The 20658-nt window shown below is 47.8% G+C and overlaps 1 protein-coding gene and 1 non-coding gene across 5 annotated transcripts in view; one reads left to right on the top strand and one right to left on the bottom strand.

Annotated features, from left to right (window-relative positions):
• The window catches only part of DOCK1 (dedicator of cytokinesis 1), a 522558-nt gene that overhangs the window by 472968 nt on the left and 28932 nt on the right, over positions 1-20658 (bottom strand). For all 4 annotated transcript variants that reach the window (XM_012531578.3, XM_033420738.2, XM_033420739.2 and 1 more), the window contains exon 2: positions 170-253. In XM_012531578.3, coding sequence (XP_012387032.1) covers positions 170-253 — 84 coding nt within the window. The remainder of the gene's footprint in view (positions 1-169; positions 254-20658) is intronic.
• On the top strand, positions 2126-2198 carry TRNAV-CAC (transfer RNA valine (anticodon CAC)). The gene has a single exon. It is a non-coding gene; the product is annotated as a tRNA-Val (tRNA).

Genomic DNA, 20658 nt, shown 5'->3' with positions numbered 1-20658 from the left:
TTAAATAACAGATAACCTCACCACTGCCCTTTCCCGACACAGCATCTATCATGCAAGAAAACCAACCATACACGCTTTCCTAACAGGGTAACGCTTTGCCCATTACGCACTGAAAAATGTACTAACTGCACAAAACTACAAACAGAAAGACACCAAAATAAATACGCACCTTCATACGTTTCCAGGATGTGCACGGTGTCTCCTATTTGTAAAGAAAGTTCATCCGCTCCCCTGGCATCATAGTTATAAAAAGCTGTTCAGAGGAAAAAGAGGTAAGAAGATATTAGTAAAGGTAACTATGCTGGATTGTTTCTGCCATTTTTAAGATTGAAATATTCAGTCTGCCTGGATCATCCTCTCTGATACCCACAAAAGGAGGCTTTTTTTTCAAGGGTCCTCAGTTTAAGAAGAAGAAACTCATAACTACTCATAACGCCAGAAAACCACAAGTGGTTTATTGTGGTAAAATACGTATGATGTGAAATCTGTCTTTTTAACTATTTTTAAGTGTACAATTCAGTGATGTTAGTTACATTCACAGTGTTGCTCTCCCATCACCACCATCAAGTTCCAGAACTTTTTCATCACTCCAAACAGAAACCCCATAACCATTAAGCCATCACTCCCTATCACTCCCTCCGCCAGCCCCTGATAACCTGTAACTCACTTTCTGTCTCTATGAATTTGACTACTCCAGCCACCCCGTTAATCATACAGTATTATCCTTTTGTGTCTGCTTCTTCCACTTAGCATAATGTTTTCAAGGTGTACGCACATCGTACCATGTATCAGAACCTCATTTCTTTTTATGGTGGACTAATGTTTATAATAGAAAGAAAACTAAAGCTCTTGTCAACAACATTTCAATTATCACTTCATATACTATCTTATATTTCCATTAACAGACTTTTTTCATTAGATGACTTTTTCCTATCTGTAAATCAATGACACATGGACTGAATATTTTTTGAAAATCAAACTGATTCTTTAAATTACTACATAGCCAATGCTGCTATTAAGCAAGGCAAAAAAATATGTCTAATATTAGGAAGCAATCCTTCCAACTGACAATATGCAACAAATGTCTGAAATCCCTGGGACTTCCCTGGTGGTCCAGTGGGCAAGACTCCACGCTCCCACTGCAGGGGGCCGGGGTCCGATCCCTGGTCGGGGAACTAGATCTTACATGCCGCAACTAAGAGTTTGCATGCCACAACTAGGAAGTCTGCATGCCGCAACAAAGATTCCGCATGCTGCAACTAAGACCCGGCGCAGCCAAAACTAAATAAATAATAAATTAATAAATAATTTTTTTTAAAAAAGCAGTTCTGTTCCTCCTAGCTAAGAACGTAAAAGTCATTCCATTAAATTCAGGTCATACTTTTGCTCAAGCATGGAGATAAAGGCAACAATCACACTGCTTATGACTCCCAAATATTCAATTAGCTTACTCTCAATAAAAATAAATAAATACAGTGATGTTTTTCCTTCCTACTGGATTCTCCCTAAAAAGATGTCAGACTTGAGGCAAAATTCATCGTAAACCTTTCATCAATCAGGATCAAACTCTCACCCAATCATCCTGAACACCTTGTTGGACTAGGCTGTCTTTTACAGGCACCATTACTGTGTCCATTTCTGGAGTTCTCCCTGGTCACATCATGTGCAAACTTCTCCAACAAGCGTGGGGGGCCTCCATCACCTGACTGACTGCCTGGCCCTCCTTCCAACCACACACTCCTGGCCCCTGTCACTGCTTCTCCTTGAAAGAAAGAAGTCACACCTGTGTGTCACTCCTTATTCCTCCCCTGCCAAAGGGGTCTTCCCACCCGTGTCACCTCTTCCAGAGAGCCAAGTCCAAGCATGTTCAAACCCCTTCTACAAAAATACCCAGCAACACAGCACGCTTCCTGTCGCCAGCTCCATAACCAAGCTACATTTGTGGTCTCTGGAAGCAGACAGAGTGGGCAGGGTACCACCTCTCCCCAGGGAGACCTGGGTGACCTCCAGCAAACACCCTGTCCTCCGCATATTCAGCTGCCCCATCTGTATAATAAGGAGACTGATATCTACCTCATAGGATGGTGTGTGTACTCTGTGTCTTAAAGAAAATAATGCTGGGACTTCCCTGGTGGTCCAGTGGTTAAGACTCTGCACTCACAATGCAGGGGGCCCGGGTTCGATCCCTGGTCAGGGAACTAGATCCCACGTGCCGCAACTAAGATCTCGCATGTTGCAACCAAGACCCGGCGCAGACAAATTAAAAGAAAAAGAAATGGATCTGTTAACTTGACGCAATGTGTTGCCTGCAGTGAACACTCATTAAATTGTAAAAGTTCTTATTGTGTTTGAGGGTATTTTGTTTTTACTGCCACAAAGACTTAGCAGACTATCACATGTTCACAAAGGTGCCTTGTGTCCACCTAGAGGGGTGGGATACGGAGGGTGGGAGGGAGACACGAGAGGGAGGAGATATGGGGATATATGTTTATGTATAATTGATGCACTTTGTTATACAGCAGAAACGAACACACCATTGTAAAGCAATTATACTCCAATAAAGATGTTAAAAAAATAAAATAAAACATCAATAACCATATATACATAGAAAATTCTATTTTCACAGTTATTTTCCTATATTTTCACCCATACTCATAAAATTTAAATGTCCTCAACTGACATAAATGGTTATTAGTAGTTATTAAGTTTATTTAGCATTTTATGGTGAATCTTTAACAAGAAATAACAGCATTAGATAAAGAAAGCTCAAAACATATGCCAGCCTCTCCCAGCCCAGCACAACCACTTTCAAAGCCTTCAGGAACCATAAATGCATTTATCATCGTTCTTAACAGCATCCTTGCCAGCGTGCCTGTTCTATTACAGATGTGGAAAAAATAAACACATCAAAAACAATACAAATAAAATAAAATGGACAAGTCCACTGTAAATACATTCAGGTCCATGCGAATTTGTAAGGCATACACGCAAAAACCTTTAAGTAGTGGCCCCTCCACCTCTGAAGCAGGCAGAGAAAAGCAGTTGTGAAAAATCTCATACAAGAATAGAGACATTTCAAATTTAACTATGAAATGAGGCTTTAAAGACCCATGATTTCACGGATGAAGGGAAAGGGAGCCTCCGAGGGTTTATGCAGGTGGCCCCAAATGACACAGCAGAGCCTGGACCACAACAATGGCTGCCCAGCCCCCAGCCTTAAGGATCCCACATTGAAATGCAAATTAGAAGACTCAACTATACAAATTATTGGACAAGGAAGTGGGAGGGAGGAGGAAGTGTGGTAGATAGAAAAATGGCCCACAGAGACGTTCACATCCAAATCCCAGAACCTGTGAGGATGCTCCCTTACACAGCAAAGGGGGCCAGTGCAGATGTGACTAGGTTAAAGATCCTGACATGGGGGTGCTAATCCCGGGTTATCCAGGTGGGTCCAACGTAATCACAAGGTCCCACAAGAGACAACAGGAGTGTCAGAGTCAGCCAGAGATGTGACCATGGAAGCAAGGAAGGGGCCACAAGCCAAGGAGAATTGGCAGCCTCTAGAAACTGGAAAAGGCAAGGAAAGGACTCTCCCCAAGAGCCTCCAGAAGGAACAGAGCCCTGCCGAAACGCTGACTTTAGGACTTCTGACGTCCAGGACTGTAAGATTATAAATTTGTGTTGTCGTAAACCCCTAAGTTTGTAGTTTGTTATGGCAGCACTAGGAAACGTGCAGGGAGGAATGCGGAAAACAATTTACAAGTGGTATTTTGTGGTTGATTTATTCACTGCTGAGCAGGGTTGCAAGCATCTGAACAAGTCTGAGGCTGAGGTTCCCCGATGCTTGGGTGATAGAAAAATGAGAACAATGCAGTGAATTTTTCTTAAATAAGCCCAAAAGTATTCAATGTAAAAGGCTATGCCTTATTCTGATTATGTGACCTTTCGAAGCTGCCCCTTTTTGGGGGTGGGGGGGTGAAAGCGGAGACGGGAAAGACCAGAGGCATCTTCTCCTTTACGAAGGATGATGATGACAGATGGCATCTGGTTTTAAAAACGTCTTTACTTGACAGAAGCACAGAGATGGCGGCCTTTCTGCAGTTTGTCTTCTTTATCTCTCTGGTCTGTTAAGATGTGGGAACACCTCTGCAAGAGAACATGGTCATCGCGCCTTCATTCACATCTTTGGAGACAGCAGCCTTCACCTCCCTCTGGCTGGTGGGTGAACCCTTCATGGATTCCTGCCCCTCAAAGCCATTTACCTTTCTTAATAGCCTGGCTTGAAACGGCGTCACTGGGTATAAAGGCACCTTCAACATGAATTTCTCAATCCTGGACCGCAGCGTCCAGCATACAAGCTTGACGTGTTATTCACGTGAAAAGTGAAATGGGAGCTTCTTTCCCAGGACGGCGTGTTGGGGGGGTGGGGGGGGGCGGGGGGTAGCTTTCTTCTGGCAGAGCCGGCAGCAGCACAGAGTAAGGAAGCACATGGATCGTTTTTTCCCAAAATAAAAAATAAACACTCTGGTCTGTGCTTCACACAGCTTAGATGCATCAGAGATGTTGAAAAGCCAAAGTTATCTCCTCTGCTCAGCCTCCTGATCACCCTAAAAACAGCTGCCCAGGAACGTAAGGAAAGAAGGGTGGCTCGTACGTCATGCAGGAGGGCTTCCATTTACACCAAGATCATTAATAACACTGATGGTGACGATACTACAGACGAAGATGATGATGGTGGTGGTGGTGAGGGTGAGGGTGATGGTGATGATGACGAGGGTGATGACGCTGGTAGTGACAGTGGCTGACATTTACTGAGTATATTCCCTGGGCTAGCCAGGGGGCTAAAAGCTTCACATGTTCAGCTAATTCAACACTCACGACAGTCCTAGGAGGTGAAGGTAAAATTTTTCCCACGCCCTCATCAGGGTTTACAGCAGCTCAGAGTCGGCCCATACATGAGCAGCCAGTGGAGGGGCTATGCAGGGCCAGAGGCCAGCCTGGATGAGAGGCCAGAATGCCAAAGCCCTGCAGGGTCTCTTCCTCAAACCTTGCCCTCTCTGGGCCTCATGCTGCCCTCCTGATGGCTCCCACAAATCACAACATCCAGCCTGGGTCCCTGACAGGCAAACATGCCTGTGCACTCCTGAAGCCCACCAGGGTCCACAACATCATGGTAATGGATCTCTCATTCCTTACACAGAAGAACCCAAATTGAGGTAATTCCAGAAATGCAAGGTTGGTTTAACATCCAGAAAACAGATTAATGTAATGCACCAGTTTAACGGAGTAAATGATAAAAAAAAGCGTATGATCATCCCAATCGGTGCAGAAAAAGAATTCAATGAAATGTAACTCCTATTCAGGGAAAAACAAAAAAACCTACTTGACTACTCTGACATTGGGGGGTGGGGGGGATACTACAGTCCCTCAGCCCATTTAAAAGATGGAAACACAGAGGCCTCCAGAGGAGTCATGACTTGCTCAAGGAGGCACAGCAAATGACAGCAGCCCTGGGACCCTGGGGTGTCCCTTCCAGACTGTCAACACCACACCACTCTTCCTGACCCAAGCCTTCACCATCTCTCATTGAGATGAAAAATAATACTTCAGCTGGTTTCCTATATAAAATCTTCTCTCCATCACCAAAGTTACCTTCCTTAAATCTTACTCCAAAACACTACGTGGTTTCTCTTGGCTTCCTGAATAATGGCTAACTGTCCAGCCCAGCGTTAAAAGCCCTGTGGGATCTGACTTGGGTCCACCTTTCCGATCTCATCTCCGCCTCCCACTCCCCCTCCTTCAGCTCCCCTTCCCCCCACCCCAGGCCTATCACAAGCTGCTCCTGCCACTAGGAATGCCCCTCCCCCCACTCCCTCTGAAGACCCCACTTGTCTACAAGGGCTGCCTTTAACTTCACATCCTTTTCCAGATCCTTACTGAACTCTGACGTCTTCCCCAGGACCAAAAAATGGTACACGCACACCTGAATTAATTGCTTGCTTCCCAACTTTCCTATGAGCTCTGTGACACCGCAGGGCCTTGGAGGGTTACTTATCTATATCTGTCTCTTCCTCCAGACCCAACTCCTTGGGCAAAGTAAACATTTGTTAATCACTGGATTTCCCACAGTGGCTAACACCATGCCTTGCAGGCACTCAACAAGAATTCACTGCATTTAACCAGACCACAAAGTATTCCTTCTTGTGAGGTTTGCAACAGAGTGAAAGCAAACACTGTATCATGTGTTCCTTTTCAAAATGATCTTGACCTCTACAGACAGATCCAGGAGCCCGAGACTTATTCAATCAATAAGAAAGAGAGACACAATATTAGCTTTCCCAGCTCTGCTTTGGGTTTCTTCCATCTAATGAGATAATCCACCATCAGCGCGCGGGTTCAAAGCCTCCTTAACGCACCAAAGGCATGGGCTTGACCACACATCACTTCTCAAAATCTGCTCAGCTCCCAGCTTCTCTCCCTATTCCACACACTGTCCCCCTGAAACATGACTTCAGGATTTCAAGTAGCAATTTAAAAGTTAATTAATTCTTTTAGAAAGTCAATTTGTGAAAATTAATGGCTCTGTGATCTCATTCCCTTTGTCTTGCCATCAGTGGGGAAAAAATGTTCAACAGCAGGCATCTTCGCAGGGCTGGGGAAAATGCAGACCCTGTCCTTAAGGGGAAGGAGCATGGACCCTGGCTGTGCCCCCCACAGGGCCTGCTTCTGAGGGGCTGTCTGTCTTGCTCTCCTTGAGTTTCACAAGCCCAACACATGTTTATCTAGTCCACGCCAAGCACAGACATACAGCGTTTCCCAAGCCTCTATCTGGCGTCTGCTCTGGTCCAGCAGTGGGCTGGTGCTGCAGAGAAGAGCTGAGCACAATGCAGCCCCAGGGAGTAAAGTCACCCCGCAGCCTGGGTCTCTAAGGAACAACCTTTTCACATATTGGACCCATTCAGGAAAAACAGTGTAGAAAGAATCAGAAAACACTTATGCACAACCTTTGAACTTGACTCTGGGCAGGGGGTAGCTCCCACCCTACATCAGAGCTAGGGGCTGGGCTTCCTAAATTTTATTGTAAAAAAGAGACTGGCACCCACTCAATTACCAGCTTCTATGACCCACAGCCCAGTCCTTCCACTTCTCTGATTTGGGGGCAGGCGACTCAGGCAGGGTTAGAGCCTCCGAGAGGCCTGAGCCATGGTGACCCTCAGCACTGCTTTCACCATCAGCCTTACTTTTGCCCAGCACCTAACAGTACCTGGCACACAGCAGGAACTCTAACGTGGATGGAAGCAAGGAAAAGGAACAGGATAGGGAAGGGAAGGGAAGGAAGATCCTTAGAGCCTGGTCCTAAGGATGCTGCTACAAGTGTTGTCTCTAATATTTTTTAAAGATAAAACAAATAAAAAGTAAAATACTTAGGAACAAACTTAACTAAGGAGGTCAAAGACTTGCATACTGAAAACAACAGACCAATGCAGAAAGAAATTAAAAGATACAAATACATGGAAAGTCATCTCATGTTCATGGACTGGAAGACTTAATATTGTTAAGATGTCGATGCTACCCAAAGAGATCTACAGATTCAATGCAATTCCTATTAAAATCCCAATGACAGGGACTTCCCTGGTGGTCCAGTGGTTAAGACTCCAAGCTTCCACTAAAGGGAGCATGGGTTCGATCCCTGGTCAGGGAGCTAAGATCCCACATGCCACATGGCGTGGCCAAAAAATAAATAAATAAAAGAAACCCTTCTCTAGAGTGAGCACTCGCCCATTTAAAAAAAAAAAAAAATCCCAATGACATTTTTGCAGAAATAGAAAAATCCATCCCACAGGAGCCCAAATAGTCAAAACAATATTGAAAATGAACAAAGTTGGAGGCCTCACACTTCCTGATTTCAACACATACTACAAAGCTCTGGTAATCAAAACTGTGTGGCATATACAGACATACAGACTAATGGGATAGAATAAAGAGCCCAGAAATAAACTCTCACATATATGGTTAAATTATTCTGACATGGGTGCCAAGACCTGGAGAAAAGACAATCTTTTCAACAAATGGGGTGTTGGAAAAAACTGGTATCTGTATGCAAAAGAATGAAGAATCATTCACAAAAAGTAACTCAAAATGGATAGAAGACGTAAACATAAAAGCTAATAAAACTGCAAAGCTCTTAGAAGAAAACACATGAGAAAAACTTCATGGCACTGGATTAGGCAGAAATTTCTTGGCTATGACACCAAAAGCACTGGCAGCAACAACAATGACAAAAAATAGATGTGGACTTCATCAAAATTAAAACCTTTTGTGCATCCAAAGGAAACTATCAAAAGAATGAAAAAGCAACCCACAGAATGGGAGAAAATATTTACAAATCCTGTATCTGATAAAGAATTGATAACCAAAATATATAAGGAATTCCTACAATTCGATAATAAAAAACAACGTAATTCAAAAATGGACAAAGGTCTTGAATAGACGTTTCTCCAAAGAAGATACACAAATGGCCAATAAGCACATGAAAAAATGCTCAACATCACTAGTCAAATCAAAAACTACGAGATAGCAACGAAGACCCAACGCAGCCAAAAATAAATAAAGTAAATAAATCAATTTTAAAAAACTACGAGATATCACTGCACATTCACTAGGATGGCATTTTTTTTTTAATAGAAAAGAAAAAGTATTCGCCAAGATGTGGAAAAATTGGTAACTTTATAATATTGCTGGTGGGAATGTAAAATGGTACAGCCGCTGTGGAAAACAGTTTAATGTTTCCTCAAAACGTTAAACTTAGAATTACCATATGATCCAGCAATTACACTTCCGGGTATATAGCCAAAAGAAGTGAAAGCAGGGACCTGAACAGATATTTGTACGGCCATGTTCACCGCAGCATTATTCACAATGGCCAAAATGTGGAAACAACCCAAGAGTCCACCAACAGATCAAATGTGGTCTATACATACAATGGAATATTATTCAGTCTTAAAAAGGAGGGAAATGCTGACACAGGATACCCTGAAGACACTATGCTAAGTGAAGTAAGTCACACACAAAAGACCAGATATTCTATAATTCTTCTTACATGATGTGCCTAGAATTCTTAACATTCATAGAGACAGAAGGTAGGATGGTGGTTGCCAAGGGCTGAGGAGGAGGGCAATGGGGGTTAGTGTGTAATGGGTGGAGAGTTTCAGTTGCGGAAGATGACAAAGTTCTGAAGATGGAAGGGGGTGATGGCTGCACGACAATGTGAATGTGCTTAATGCCACAGAACCGTACACCCCAAAATGGTAAATTTATGCTATGTCTATTTTACCACAATAATAAAAAAAGATGCAATGAATAAAAAGAAAGATTGCTAAAGTAAATGAGGAAAATTCCCAGTGGACCCAGCATCCCCCATTTCTGTGAGCTGTGCAACATACAAACTCCCCAGTGGGTGTAGCAGCTTCCCTTACCTGGTTCAAAACATCAGGTTCAAACTAGAAGGAGAAATATAGGAAAACTAGAGGTGATGGGCTCAAGGTCAGAAAATCCCTCCAGCTGCATGCATGAGTGTGGGTCTGACAGAATACCCACATTCTGAAAAGGGCACCACTTTCAAAGTCACAAAGTTACTTCTCTGGGGTTCATCGCTTTCTTTCTTAGGAATGGAGAGATTGTTTTCTCTGCCAATAAAATTCCCTGCGGCAAGATTTCATGCAGTGTTGGATATTAGAATCACTGAACTCACGCAAATAATTAAAGAAATGGTGCAGGGGCATAGCAAGATACAGGAACCGTCTTTGGTTATTCATTATTTCTTTTTGCCTTTTGTATGGAAACAGGTGTGAGGGATGGCAAAGATAAGATAGTGAAAAGAAATACATAAAAGAGTCTTCTGTCAAATTCTCACTGAACTGACAGACACAATTCAAAGATATTTTAATACCTTGCTTTAGAATAAAGTATCATTGAAGCCTTATCCACAACGAGGCAGAAACTATCTCATTTCTGTCTGGTCCAAAGGGTCGCAGTGCCCCAAATACGCAGGTTTCTTAGGAAATATACTGGTCGTGGATGAGTCTGGGCTTTATTGCTTTTCCGTGACACGAAAAATGAGTCCACCTTTCCACACTTTTGTCTTTCATAACGTCAGTGCCAGGGGAGAAGACCACTGACTTCATTATTGATGGTCTTTGCAAATCCACCCACAAATCAGAAAAGATTTAGCTGACCTGAATATTATCTCTTTTTGCATTTCATTTTGCTCAGCGGCAAAGAGATGCAGAGGAGAGATGGGGGACAGATCTAAACTCTTTAATCATCCTTCTTCAGGCAGAAAGGTTACTGCAATTTGGGAAAATATATGCCAGTGAAACAACCCGGCTCTTACCCACCCCATGCCCCCTCCACCACCCACTCCCACCCCAGCCGTGGAGACCTTACAGTGACCTCACCCCACAGGGCTGGGCAAACACCATGAGGCTCCCTGCAGACGGCACTGCAGACCCACCAGCCACGTGGGATGTGAGCCCAGGGCACTGGACAACCAGGGGCTGGTCTAGCGAGGTTCCCGATGGGGAAGACAGGAGCTTGGAGCCCTCCGACGCACGTCTTATTTCTCTGCTACAGACCTGGCCAGGACTTGCAACTTCCTCCCACTGGTCAAACTGGTTCTACCTAAAGGGCACAGTGAAAACACACACAGGCCTGGGGGCCTGGGGAGACAGAAATGAGCCAGGCCCCCTCCACCGGGGACACACCATAAACAAGGAGAGGAGAATCGAGCTTAGTCCTGTTCACCTGTGATTCTCAACGATAAGGTCTCTTTGACACAAGCCCCAATTCCTCTTACTGGGCCTAAGCTTTGATTGGTTTTGCAGAATGAGGCCATGCCTTCTCCTCTCGTTTTTTCAAATCTAATATTAGCAGTGATGAATAAAGGGGAAAGACAAAAGGAACATTCCAGAAAAACATTCCATGTTTTTCTTCATGGCCCAAAATAATAATATCACAAATAAAGCTAGCAGTCAACCTGGGGGAAGCCTTTGTCATTGTGCAAATGTAAGCAGAGGGGTTCCCAGGCCACCGTACCACAGGGTCACCACAGCCCTCACCCCACCCCAGGACTCTGTCCCAAAGCCTACTTCTGTCTGAAATGCCCTTTCTTCCCCCTCTTCACCTGGCTTGGCCCTCCACTTCATCCATCACACGTAAGGAAAGCTTCCCCATCACTTCTCACCCAATGAGGGAGTTACTGGGTGAGAAGCACCCTCACAGGAGCTCAACAGTGCCCTCTGCCCACCCTGACGAAGCGCCCATTTGCTACTCACTGCAGGAAGCACGTATCCAATAAATGCTTGTCACGGGGAGCCTGAAGAAGGGCCCCTCCTCTGGCTTCCCATTCCACGAGGAGTTCTTCTAAAACACCACAGGACGGTTTACCCCTTCACCTCTCTGCTCTCCAACTCCTGCCACACCCGCCCTCCATCAGTTCCATCACTGCATCCTCGCTTCACACTGCCTGGCGCCCAGAGTGACACCAATGTTGATCGAGTGAATCATTTAACAAATCAGCACAGGTTTTCAAGGCGGCAAAACTACTAATTGAATCCCAAATCCGCTGGAAAACACTGCAGCTTCGTTTGCATTTATCTCACATTAGAAACTAAGGACCAGACTGGGGTCTTAGCCGGCAGAGACAGCTTCTAACACCTCCGTTCTAACAGCCTCACCCGGGAGGCGTGTCCTGGAGGTCTGACCACACGCTCAGAATAAGCATAGTTTCACTTGGGCAAATGGCGCCAATGATCCTGCCCAGGGCACCTGCACACTCAGGCCCATTAGCAAACCACACGCCCTGGACGGGCTGTGAGGGGCAGCAAGACTGAGCAGGTCTCTCTTGGCTCTGAGTGTGGAAAAGATGCTGCCCAGCGACCCAGCCCCTCACTGGTCACCCTTGTGCGAACCTCGTCGAGAAGAAGAGGCCTGAGTGGAGAGTGTCCGTCCCAGCACTGCCTTGAAGGAGGGAGCTGAGGGTCCTGACTTGGCCAGACCTGGGCCACCTGTCTCTCGTGTCTGTCTTCTCAGGTGTGTAGATGAATCTGATGCAAAGGCCCTGCTCCAGCCGAAGCCATCAAGTGTGAGGTTCAAGTTCCCTAAGGACACAGGACCAACCTTCCCTTAATCTCTTGACCAATTTGCCCTCCATGGACAGTGCACAGATGGGGAGAAGGCAGCATGTTCACTGAGGGGGTGTTTACAGGTGGGCTGCCTTTCACAAAGCAGACCCCAGCACGTGCTCACAGACCTTATGTGACGTGGACCCGCAGACAGGACTGCAGATCGAAGACGAGGAGTTAAACAAACCAGGGCCCAAGGGGAGGGTCCCCCCTGCCCACCCACTCACTGCTCAGAGCTCTCCTCTGCCCCAGACCCGCCAGCCAGGAGCTGCTCTAGGCCCAGATGGCACGAGCCTCTGTCCTCCCCATCAGGTTGCTAAGCCCACACCTGGCCAGACCTTCATGCTCTTGAACGTGGCTGTAAGTCCACAGAACCCCCAGCAAGGCCGAGGCAGGGTGCCTTCCCAGCAGAACTGACTACATACTTTTCCGAGCCCAATGCAAAGAAAAGCGTGAAGTCCCTTATTCAAAAATGATTAAAAATTTTAAGACAATTAGGATGGCTATTATCTTTTAAAAAAAAAAAAAAGGCAAGTGTTGGTAAGGAGAGACTGGGCCCCCTGTGCACTGCTGGTGGGAATATAAAATGGTGCAGCTGCCGTGGAAAAGTTTTGTGGTCCCTTGAAAAATTAAACATGTGATTAACACCTGACCCAGCAATTCCACTTCTGGGAATATATCCAGAAGAACTGAAAGCAGGGACTTGAACAGGCATTTGTATAGCCATGTTCACAGCAGCAGTATTCACGATAGCCAAGAGATGCAAGAAGCCCCAGTGCCCATCAGTGGCCGAGCAGATAAGCAAAACGCGGTCCATCCGTACAATGGCATATGATTCAGCCTCAAAAGGAAGGGAATTCTGACACGTGAGACAACATGGATGACCCTTGAGGACATTATGCTAAGTGAAATAAACCAGTCACAAAAGGACAAACATTGTATGATCCCACTTATATGGCGTGTTCCCGGAGTAGTCAAACTCAGAGACAGTAGGTGGTTTCCAGGGGCTGGGGAGCAGGGTACGGTGCTTAACGGGTACAGAGTTTCAATTTGGGAAGATGGAAAAGTTCTGGAGGTAGATGGGGATGACGGTTGCACAGCAGTGTGGAGGTACTTAATGCCACTAAACTAGACACCTAAAAATGGCTAAATTCATCAGTTTTACGGTATGCACCTTTTTACCATAATTTTTTTAAAAAAGAAAGAAAAAGAAGTAAGTGCAAGGTCTTGTGTCACTGCACAGGTTTCGGGCCTATGGGTCTGGCTCTGGCTCCCAAGGAGGGTTCTTTTTCCAGGACGAAGCTGCCCCATTTTGCAAAGGCAGTGCCTCTCCAGCAGAGCTCCTGCGACCCTGACTGCAATGTTATATTTTAATAGTCATTTCAATTGACTACAAAAATACTGCCTCACATAACAAAATTGCTTTTGCACCATGGTAGAAATACTTAGCAAGGGATGAGCAATACTTAGCAAGAGGCTATAAAAACCTATTTGCTTGCTTATAGAGTTGCTGGACAAAAGCAGAAGATAAAGGGAAGACAGGAGAGAATCCACCCCAGGATACGCATGCAACAGTGTGGCCGCCACCACGCCCAGCAGACAGGATCCACTCAGTATTTTCTTATAATGCACTGAACAAAAAACTGAACATCTCCCCACCATTTCTACTTGTTTCATTTTTAACTTTTACAGCTCCATCACATCTGACATCAGAAAACACTCATTTCCCTGCAATTCCCTGTTGTTCCCTGTCACTCACCACAGCAGGCTCTAGATAATACCACACCTGACCCCTGAGAAACGACAACACCCACCAACCCCAAAATATTTCCTCCACCAAAGCAGTTTCCCAGGAAAAATCCCAACTGCAAATGAGGTATATCCTAGCACACTGCTCCCATGAGGGCTTTGCTGCAAAGGCTTCCAGTGAGAAAGGTGGGGGCTCACCAGCCCCACGATCATCACCACTAACAATACCGACACCAACACACCAGCACCACCAACAATATCACCAGCACCACCTCCACCACCATCATGGTGACCACCATAGCTAAGTTTCACTCTGCACTTACTAACACCAGACACTCCATTTAAGACTCCACATACTGGACCGCCCTCGTGGTGCAGTGGTTAAGAATCCGCCTGCTGATGCAGGGGACACGGTTCGAACCCTGGTCCGGGAAGATCCCACATGCCGTGGAGCAACTAAGCCCGTGCGCCACAACTACTGAGCCTGTGCTCTAGAGCCCGAGAGCCGCAACTACTGAAGCCCGCGCGCCTAGAGCCCGTGCTCTGCAATAAGAGAAGCCACCGCAATGAGAAGCCCGCGCACCGCAACGAAGACCCAACACAGCCAAAACTAAATTAATTAATTAATTAATTTTAAAAAGACTCCATGTACTTCCTCACTTCACCCCACACTAAGATGTCGGTACTAACTGCGTCCCCATTTCTTCGTATAAAGCTCTGAGCAAAGAACTGGGAAGGAGGGTGTGCTGCGTAACTGACCACCACGGGCATCATGTGACCTCTGGCTGGGAGAACGCCCTCCCTGGCTGTTCAAACAAAGAGCAACTGTGCTGCCGCCTCACAAACAAGGGCTGGGGAGCGCCTGCTCTATAGCTGGCCGCACTGTGCTTCAAAGGGACAGGGACAACCGGGGACGGCATCAAAGGCCCCACATCCCTTACTCCAGAGTGCTTTTGAGACATCATGAAATAACAATGTCATTAATCCCACGAACAGAACCCTAGAGGAGAAACTTCCTCCCCATGTCACACCTGGCTAGGCTCCCCCTGCAAGCAAGCACTCACTGGAACCCCAAAGACTACCAGCCCGTCCAGCAAACGAGGAATGTTTACCGCCCAAGGTACCAGGTGAGCACCACGGGGCAGGTGGAGACCCACAAGGCGAGCAAGACAAGATTCATCCACCCTGAAGAGCTCCGCATCTCAAACAATCTCCCTGCAGCCAGAAACAGAGCCGTGACTGATACACACCCTGCCATAGACCTGTGATGGGAAGCCAGGTCTCCAAACCACACAACCAGCAAAAACTGTAATGAGAGCTACAGTTACCTCAAGACTTGACAAGGGACGTATTACTACTACCATTCCCATTTCACAGGTAAAGAAGCAGAGGCACAGAGGTGTTCAGCTGCCTGCTCAAAGTCACAGAGCTAGAAGGAGGGGAACATCGCGTTTTGGAGCCAGGAGTCAGACGCTGGCGTGTGTGTTGCTACGAAACATCCGGGTGACATTCTAAAGGAGCACCACCCACACGGGCAACCGGACACGGCTCTTCCTCCCTGGCTGCTCTCCCTCTGGTGCTGCCTGAATAGCTCTCATAAAACCAGGCGGAGAGATGTCAAAACAAAAGTCACACAAAGTATCATCTAATATCACACAAAGACTGTCACAAGCAAACCTTGTCACCAAGTCCTTATTAGGTGAAATATTCTCTAGTAATATTTTTCCCTCCAGATCCTTCCCGCATCCGTCAAACTGCTACATTTTCCTAACATGAATTTATGGTCATTGCACAAAAAAGACATTCAATACCCCACGCTCTCATCACACAAAGAGATTCATCCGTGTCCCAGTTCTGCCCTGCTCCTCTGAAGTAAAACAGGGGAACACCGATGGTCTGGGGAGAGGAGGGGTTTACAAGGATGGATCCCATCCATCATAGGAACATTCCTCACCCACCTACCTATTCAGGACCGCCTTGTGCAGTTGCTAGGTTGTTGACTGCACAAGGGTCAGGGCCGAAGGGCATATGTGGGAGGGAGGCCTGGGTGAGGGTCAGGGGTTCTGGCGAGCACACCCACTGGGTGTGCTTCCCGCCGGCACCAGCAATGCCTCAGCCGCTCTGACGACCAGGTGCGGAGACACAAGCCACACAGGCACACAGCCTCCACCTCAGGACGGCGGACAGGGGCAAGGGTCCCTTGTGAGGGAGAGGATGGAATATCAAAGGACCAGAAGAGCTGATACACTTGCAGGGCCAGCAAGTTTGGGGTTAATCGTAGCTGAATAGCTGGAGGCAGGGATCACGGGTTGCGTAAGAGGCTAAGACTCCGGGGAAACGGGGCCTCTGGTCCAGTGTGCTGGCCCTCAGACCCGGGCACTGGAACCTTCTTGCTCCATCTCTGGTACTGGAGGGCCCTCTCCCAGTCTCCAGGGCATCATCCTTGATCCTGCGGCAGGTAGGAAAGGTTTAACATGTATATATAGTTTATACACACTTTTTAGTTTTTAATACTAGATATAATAAATCTATACTAAAGATAAAATTTATATATTTTTTTTTAGTTTTTACGCTAGGGAAGGTTGGAGACCGTTTCATCTTTAATAAGCAGCAGTGCTACCCTAGATAAATAGACGTACAAGTCTCCTCTTTTTTTAAGAGTTTAATTATGCCAAGGAAAGGAGCATGTCTGTGGCAAACTATTTTCCACTCAAATCCTGAGTTATGCTGGATGCTTTCACTTCTTCCTCCCTTCCAGTATTATAAGAATCTTAGAGTCAACGCTTGCAATCTTTCTTTGGATAGTTATACTTTTCGATAGGCGGCACCCCGTTTTTATTTGAAGTGCTCTTATTTATTTATCTTTTTTTTTTTTTGGCTGCATCGGGTCTTTGTCGCGGCAGGCGGGATCTTTGGTCGTGGCGCGTGGGCTTCTCTCTAGTTGTGGTGTGGGAGCTCCAGAGTGCGTGGGCTCTGTAGTTGTGGCACGCAGGCTCTCTAGTTGAGGCGCTAGGGCTCAGTAGTTGTGGCCGCGCAGGCTTAGTTGCCCCGTGGCATGTGGGATCTTAGTTCCCCAGCCAGGGATCAAACCGGCGTCCCCTGCATTGCAGGGAGGATTCTTTACCACTGGACCGCCGGGGAAGTCCCAATGGCGCCACCTTTAGGCCGCTGCGTGGGATGGGCGTGTAAATGAACGTCTTGCCTAACATCCACTGTCACCTTGTGTGCATTTGTCACTCTTCTACATCTAACCCATGCAAAACATGTATGCTTTTTAAAATCTGTAAATAAAAATAACCTTAGCAAATACATAACGTGTGTAGGGACCTGGGCTCCTGCCTCACCTTCTCGTGAAGCACAGTGGGTTCCCCTGCACGATGCGCAAGCGTACAGGGCCATCCCGTGTCCAGGTGGTCCCCACCCTGGAGCCTGGCGGGATGCACACCGGGCAGAGGCACAGGGTCGGGGAGGGGAGGGGAGGGGAGGTTACAGAGACCCAGGTACCTCAGGTACCACATCCCTGGCCACTCAGGTGGGGGCTATCAGTGCTCAGGATGCAGGGCGCCCCTCCCAAAGGCTGCCTGCTCCTCTGCGGGGCACCCTGCCGGAAAACACCTGGGACGTTCCACCCAGGCTGACCGCAACCAGTGACAGGCTGACGCTAGAACACAGAAGGCCAGGCCGGGGGCCTCAGGAGGATCAGGTCCCGGGATTCTTCGCACTGGGAGTTTCTTCACCTGTCCTGTCTGCTTTCCGGTTGACCTTCAGGCCTCTCCTGAGAGCACCCTCACTCAACCACTTGACCAGAATCCTGTCCTCAGGCTCTGCTTCTAAGGTAGCAGCTTAGACATGGGAGTACTCCTGACCAAGAGTCACCAAGGAAATTCTAACTTCTACAGATTCCCAAGGCAAGAGAAAGTCCAAGCATGGGCCAAGAGGAAGTGAGAGAGAAGGAGAGAGGAGAGGAGAGGAGAAGGAGGGAGGGGGAGGAGAGAGAGAGAGAACTGAGCTCAATTTTTTTTTTTTTTTGATGTTGGGGGTAGGAGTTTATTAATTAATTTATTTATTTTGCTGTGTTGGGTCTTCATTTCTGTGCGAGGGCTTTCTCTAGTTATGGCAAGCGGGGGTCACTCTTCATCGCGGTGCACGGGCCTCCCACTATCGTGGCCTCTCCCGCTGCGGGGCACAGGCTCCAGACACGCAGGCTCAGTAGTTGTGACTCACGGGCCCAGTCGCTCCACGGCACGCGGGATCCTCCCAGACCGGGGCCCGAACCCGTGTTCCCTGCATTAGCAGGCAGATTCCCAACCACTGCGCCACCAGGGAAGCCCGAACTGAGCTCAATTTTTAAAACAAACCCAGAGAGGTTAAGTAACTTGTCTGCAGTCCCACAGCTTAGAAACGGCAGTGTCAGGAAAGCAAAGTCCTAACCACCACTCCCCAGAGCCTCTCAAAAGTGTCCATGTGATCTCCACCAACCCCGAGTGCAAATTTTAACAAGGATAATAAAACACAACATAAAATTTGAAATGAGTATTGATAACCAACAGTGAAAAGCACTTGAGGCATTTTATTTCCTCATTCCATAGATCAGGAGTCAGCAACCCTAACCCACAGGCCAGTCTGGCCTGGTGCCTGTTTTTGCAACTCAAGTTTTATTTACTGGCAGTATAATGATAGAGTTGAGTAGAGTTGCCCCAAAGCACCCACACCAGGGTTTGGAGAATATGCTCAAGGACTCCAGGCCCAGGGAACATCTCACCCCCCCATCCTCAGGCGACAAGGACCCAGGAGGCACCGCCCCCTCCCAGCGCACCCTGCAGGTTCCTTCCCACAGGACAGGACAGCTGACCTGCTCCGATAAAACACACCCAACAGCAAGGACAGCCTTCCCCTGTGCCTCACGAAGACGAGGAGTACCCCTCCCCTGGCCCCAAATATAACCGCACTCGACATATGATATCTTATAAAACAATTTTTTTCTACGATGTTGTCTTTTCTGTTTCCAAGGGGGCACCTCCCTTCGACCTTCAGGTCCTCCCTACAAGGACCCCGACAGGGAGCTAACGCTTCCTACACAGCCATCACGGCGTGTGCAGGGCATGTGCTGGGCACCACGACAGCCTGAGGGGGGCAGGTCGCCAGGACCCACAAAGGGGAGGACACAAACCTCAGAGACTGGGACGAACAGACTTCCGAGATGGCCACCACGATCCCGCCTCCTGCTGGCCCCACCCGCATGGTCCCCTCCCTGTCAGTGTCAGCTGGACCTAGCGACTGACTTCCAGCCAATAAAACACAGCAGGCGATGGACGTCACTTCTGTGCTTAGGTTACAAAAGGACTCGGGCTTCCGTCTCTCTAGCTGGGTGTGTGTCTGTCTGTCTGTCTGTCTGCTTCTCTCACTGCTCACTCATTCTGATAAAACCAACTGCCATGTCTGAGCTGCCCTAAGGAGAAGCCCACGTGACAAGGGCCTCCAGCTAAAAGCCGCTGAGAGATCCCGCCCACAACAACTGTGGGCGCCCGGAAGCAGGTCCCACCCCACCTAAACCCTGAGAGGCCCTGGACCTGACCTGCAGCCTCACGAGACAGCCTGAGCTGGAGGACCCTGCAAAGCCACATTCCTGACCCACAGAAACTGAGATAACAAACAGTATCTAAAGCCACCAAGTTTTGGTATAGTTTGTTATGCAGCTGTTGATAGCTAGCACACAGGAGCGCTGGCAGAGCTGGCTCAGTCCTCTGCTTTCCAACAGCCTCCAGCCCCAAAGCTCTCCAGACACGCATACCTCTCTCCAGCCCCGTCCTTGGCTCTCGCGTCCACTCAGGCTCCAGCCACTGTGCCCCTGGACCTTGCCCGTCAGGGTCACAGACATCCCAGCCACTGACACTCTCCACCTCTGTCTTCCCGCCCACTTCCTCCTGGGCCTCTACTCTCCAGGTCCCCCCCTCTTCAGTCCTTACACCTGATGCTCCTGGGGTCCTGTGACCTGAGCCACTGCTTCTCCTCTTCCTGTGCCTAAGTCGCCTCCAGCTTCCGTCACCATCTCACTGTCCATGTGATGACTCCCAACTCCATCAACGGTGCCCGCTGACTCCAGCAGAGTTTGGGTGTCCCAGAGATACTTGGCGCTCAGCCCTTCCAAACTGAGCTGATGCTCACCGTAGGAGCCAGCAGAGACCTCCTTCCTGAATGTCCGTCACCGAGTCTGTCCTTCCCCAGGACCACCCACCCAGTCACCAGCAGAGCCACCCATCCTGACCCCGCCCCCAACCAATCAGGCACAACCTCGCATTACTTAACCTCCTCACATTCCTCCAGTGCATCCACTTCTCCCAACTTCTGCTGCATCATCGCCCTTGCCCAGGCCACCATCATCTGTCACCCGGTTGGCTGCCTCAGCCTCCTCATTCCCCACCTCCTCTCCTCCCTTTTTCCTGCTCTTCAAACCACTGCTTACAGGATCTTTCTAGAACAAAATCTGATGACATTACCCTCTGGGTTTAAACCCCTTAGTAACTACTCACTGATCTGGGGATAAAGTCAGATTCCTCAGTGAGGCTTGCGAAGACCCAGCTCAGTTATCCAACCTCCACCTGGACATCAGTCCATCCTCCACCCACCCTCGAAAGGTTTCAGACTGAACGTCAACGTCCCATGCACAACTCCCATGCACAACATCCCATGCACGAGAGTGCCTTCAGATATATTTATGCTACTCCTG

The sequence above is a fragment of the Orcinus orca genome, chromosome 14 (assembly GCF_937001465.1).
Source record: "Orcinus orca chromosome 14, mOrcOrc1.1, whole genome shotgun sequence".
Classification (NCBI taxonomy): Eukaryota; Metazoa; Chordata; class Mammalia; order Artiodactyla; family Delphinidae; genus Orcinus; species Orcinus orca.
The sequence above is the reverse complement of the archived record's forward strand: the minus strand, read 5'-3'. Positions and strand labels throughout refer to the sequence as shown.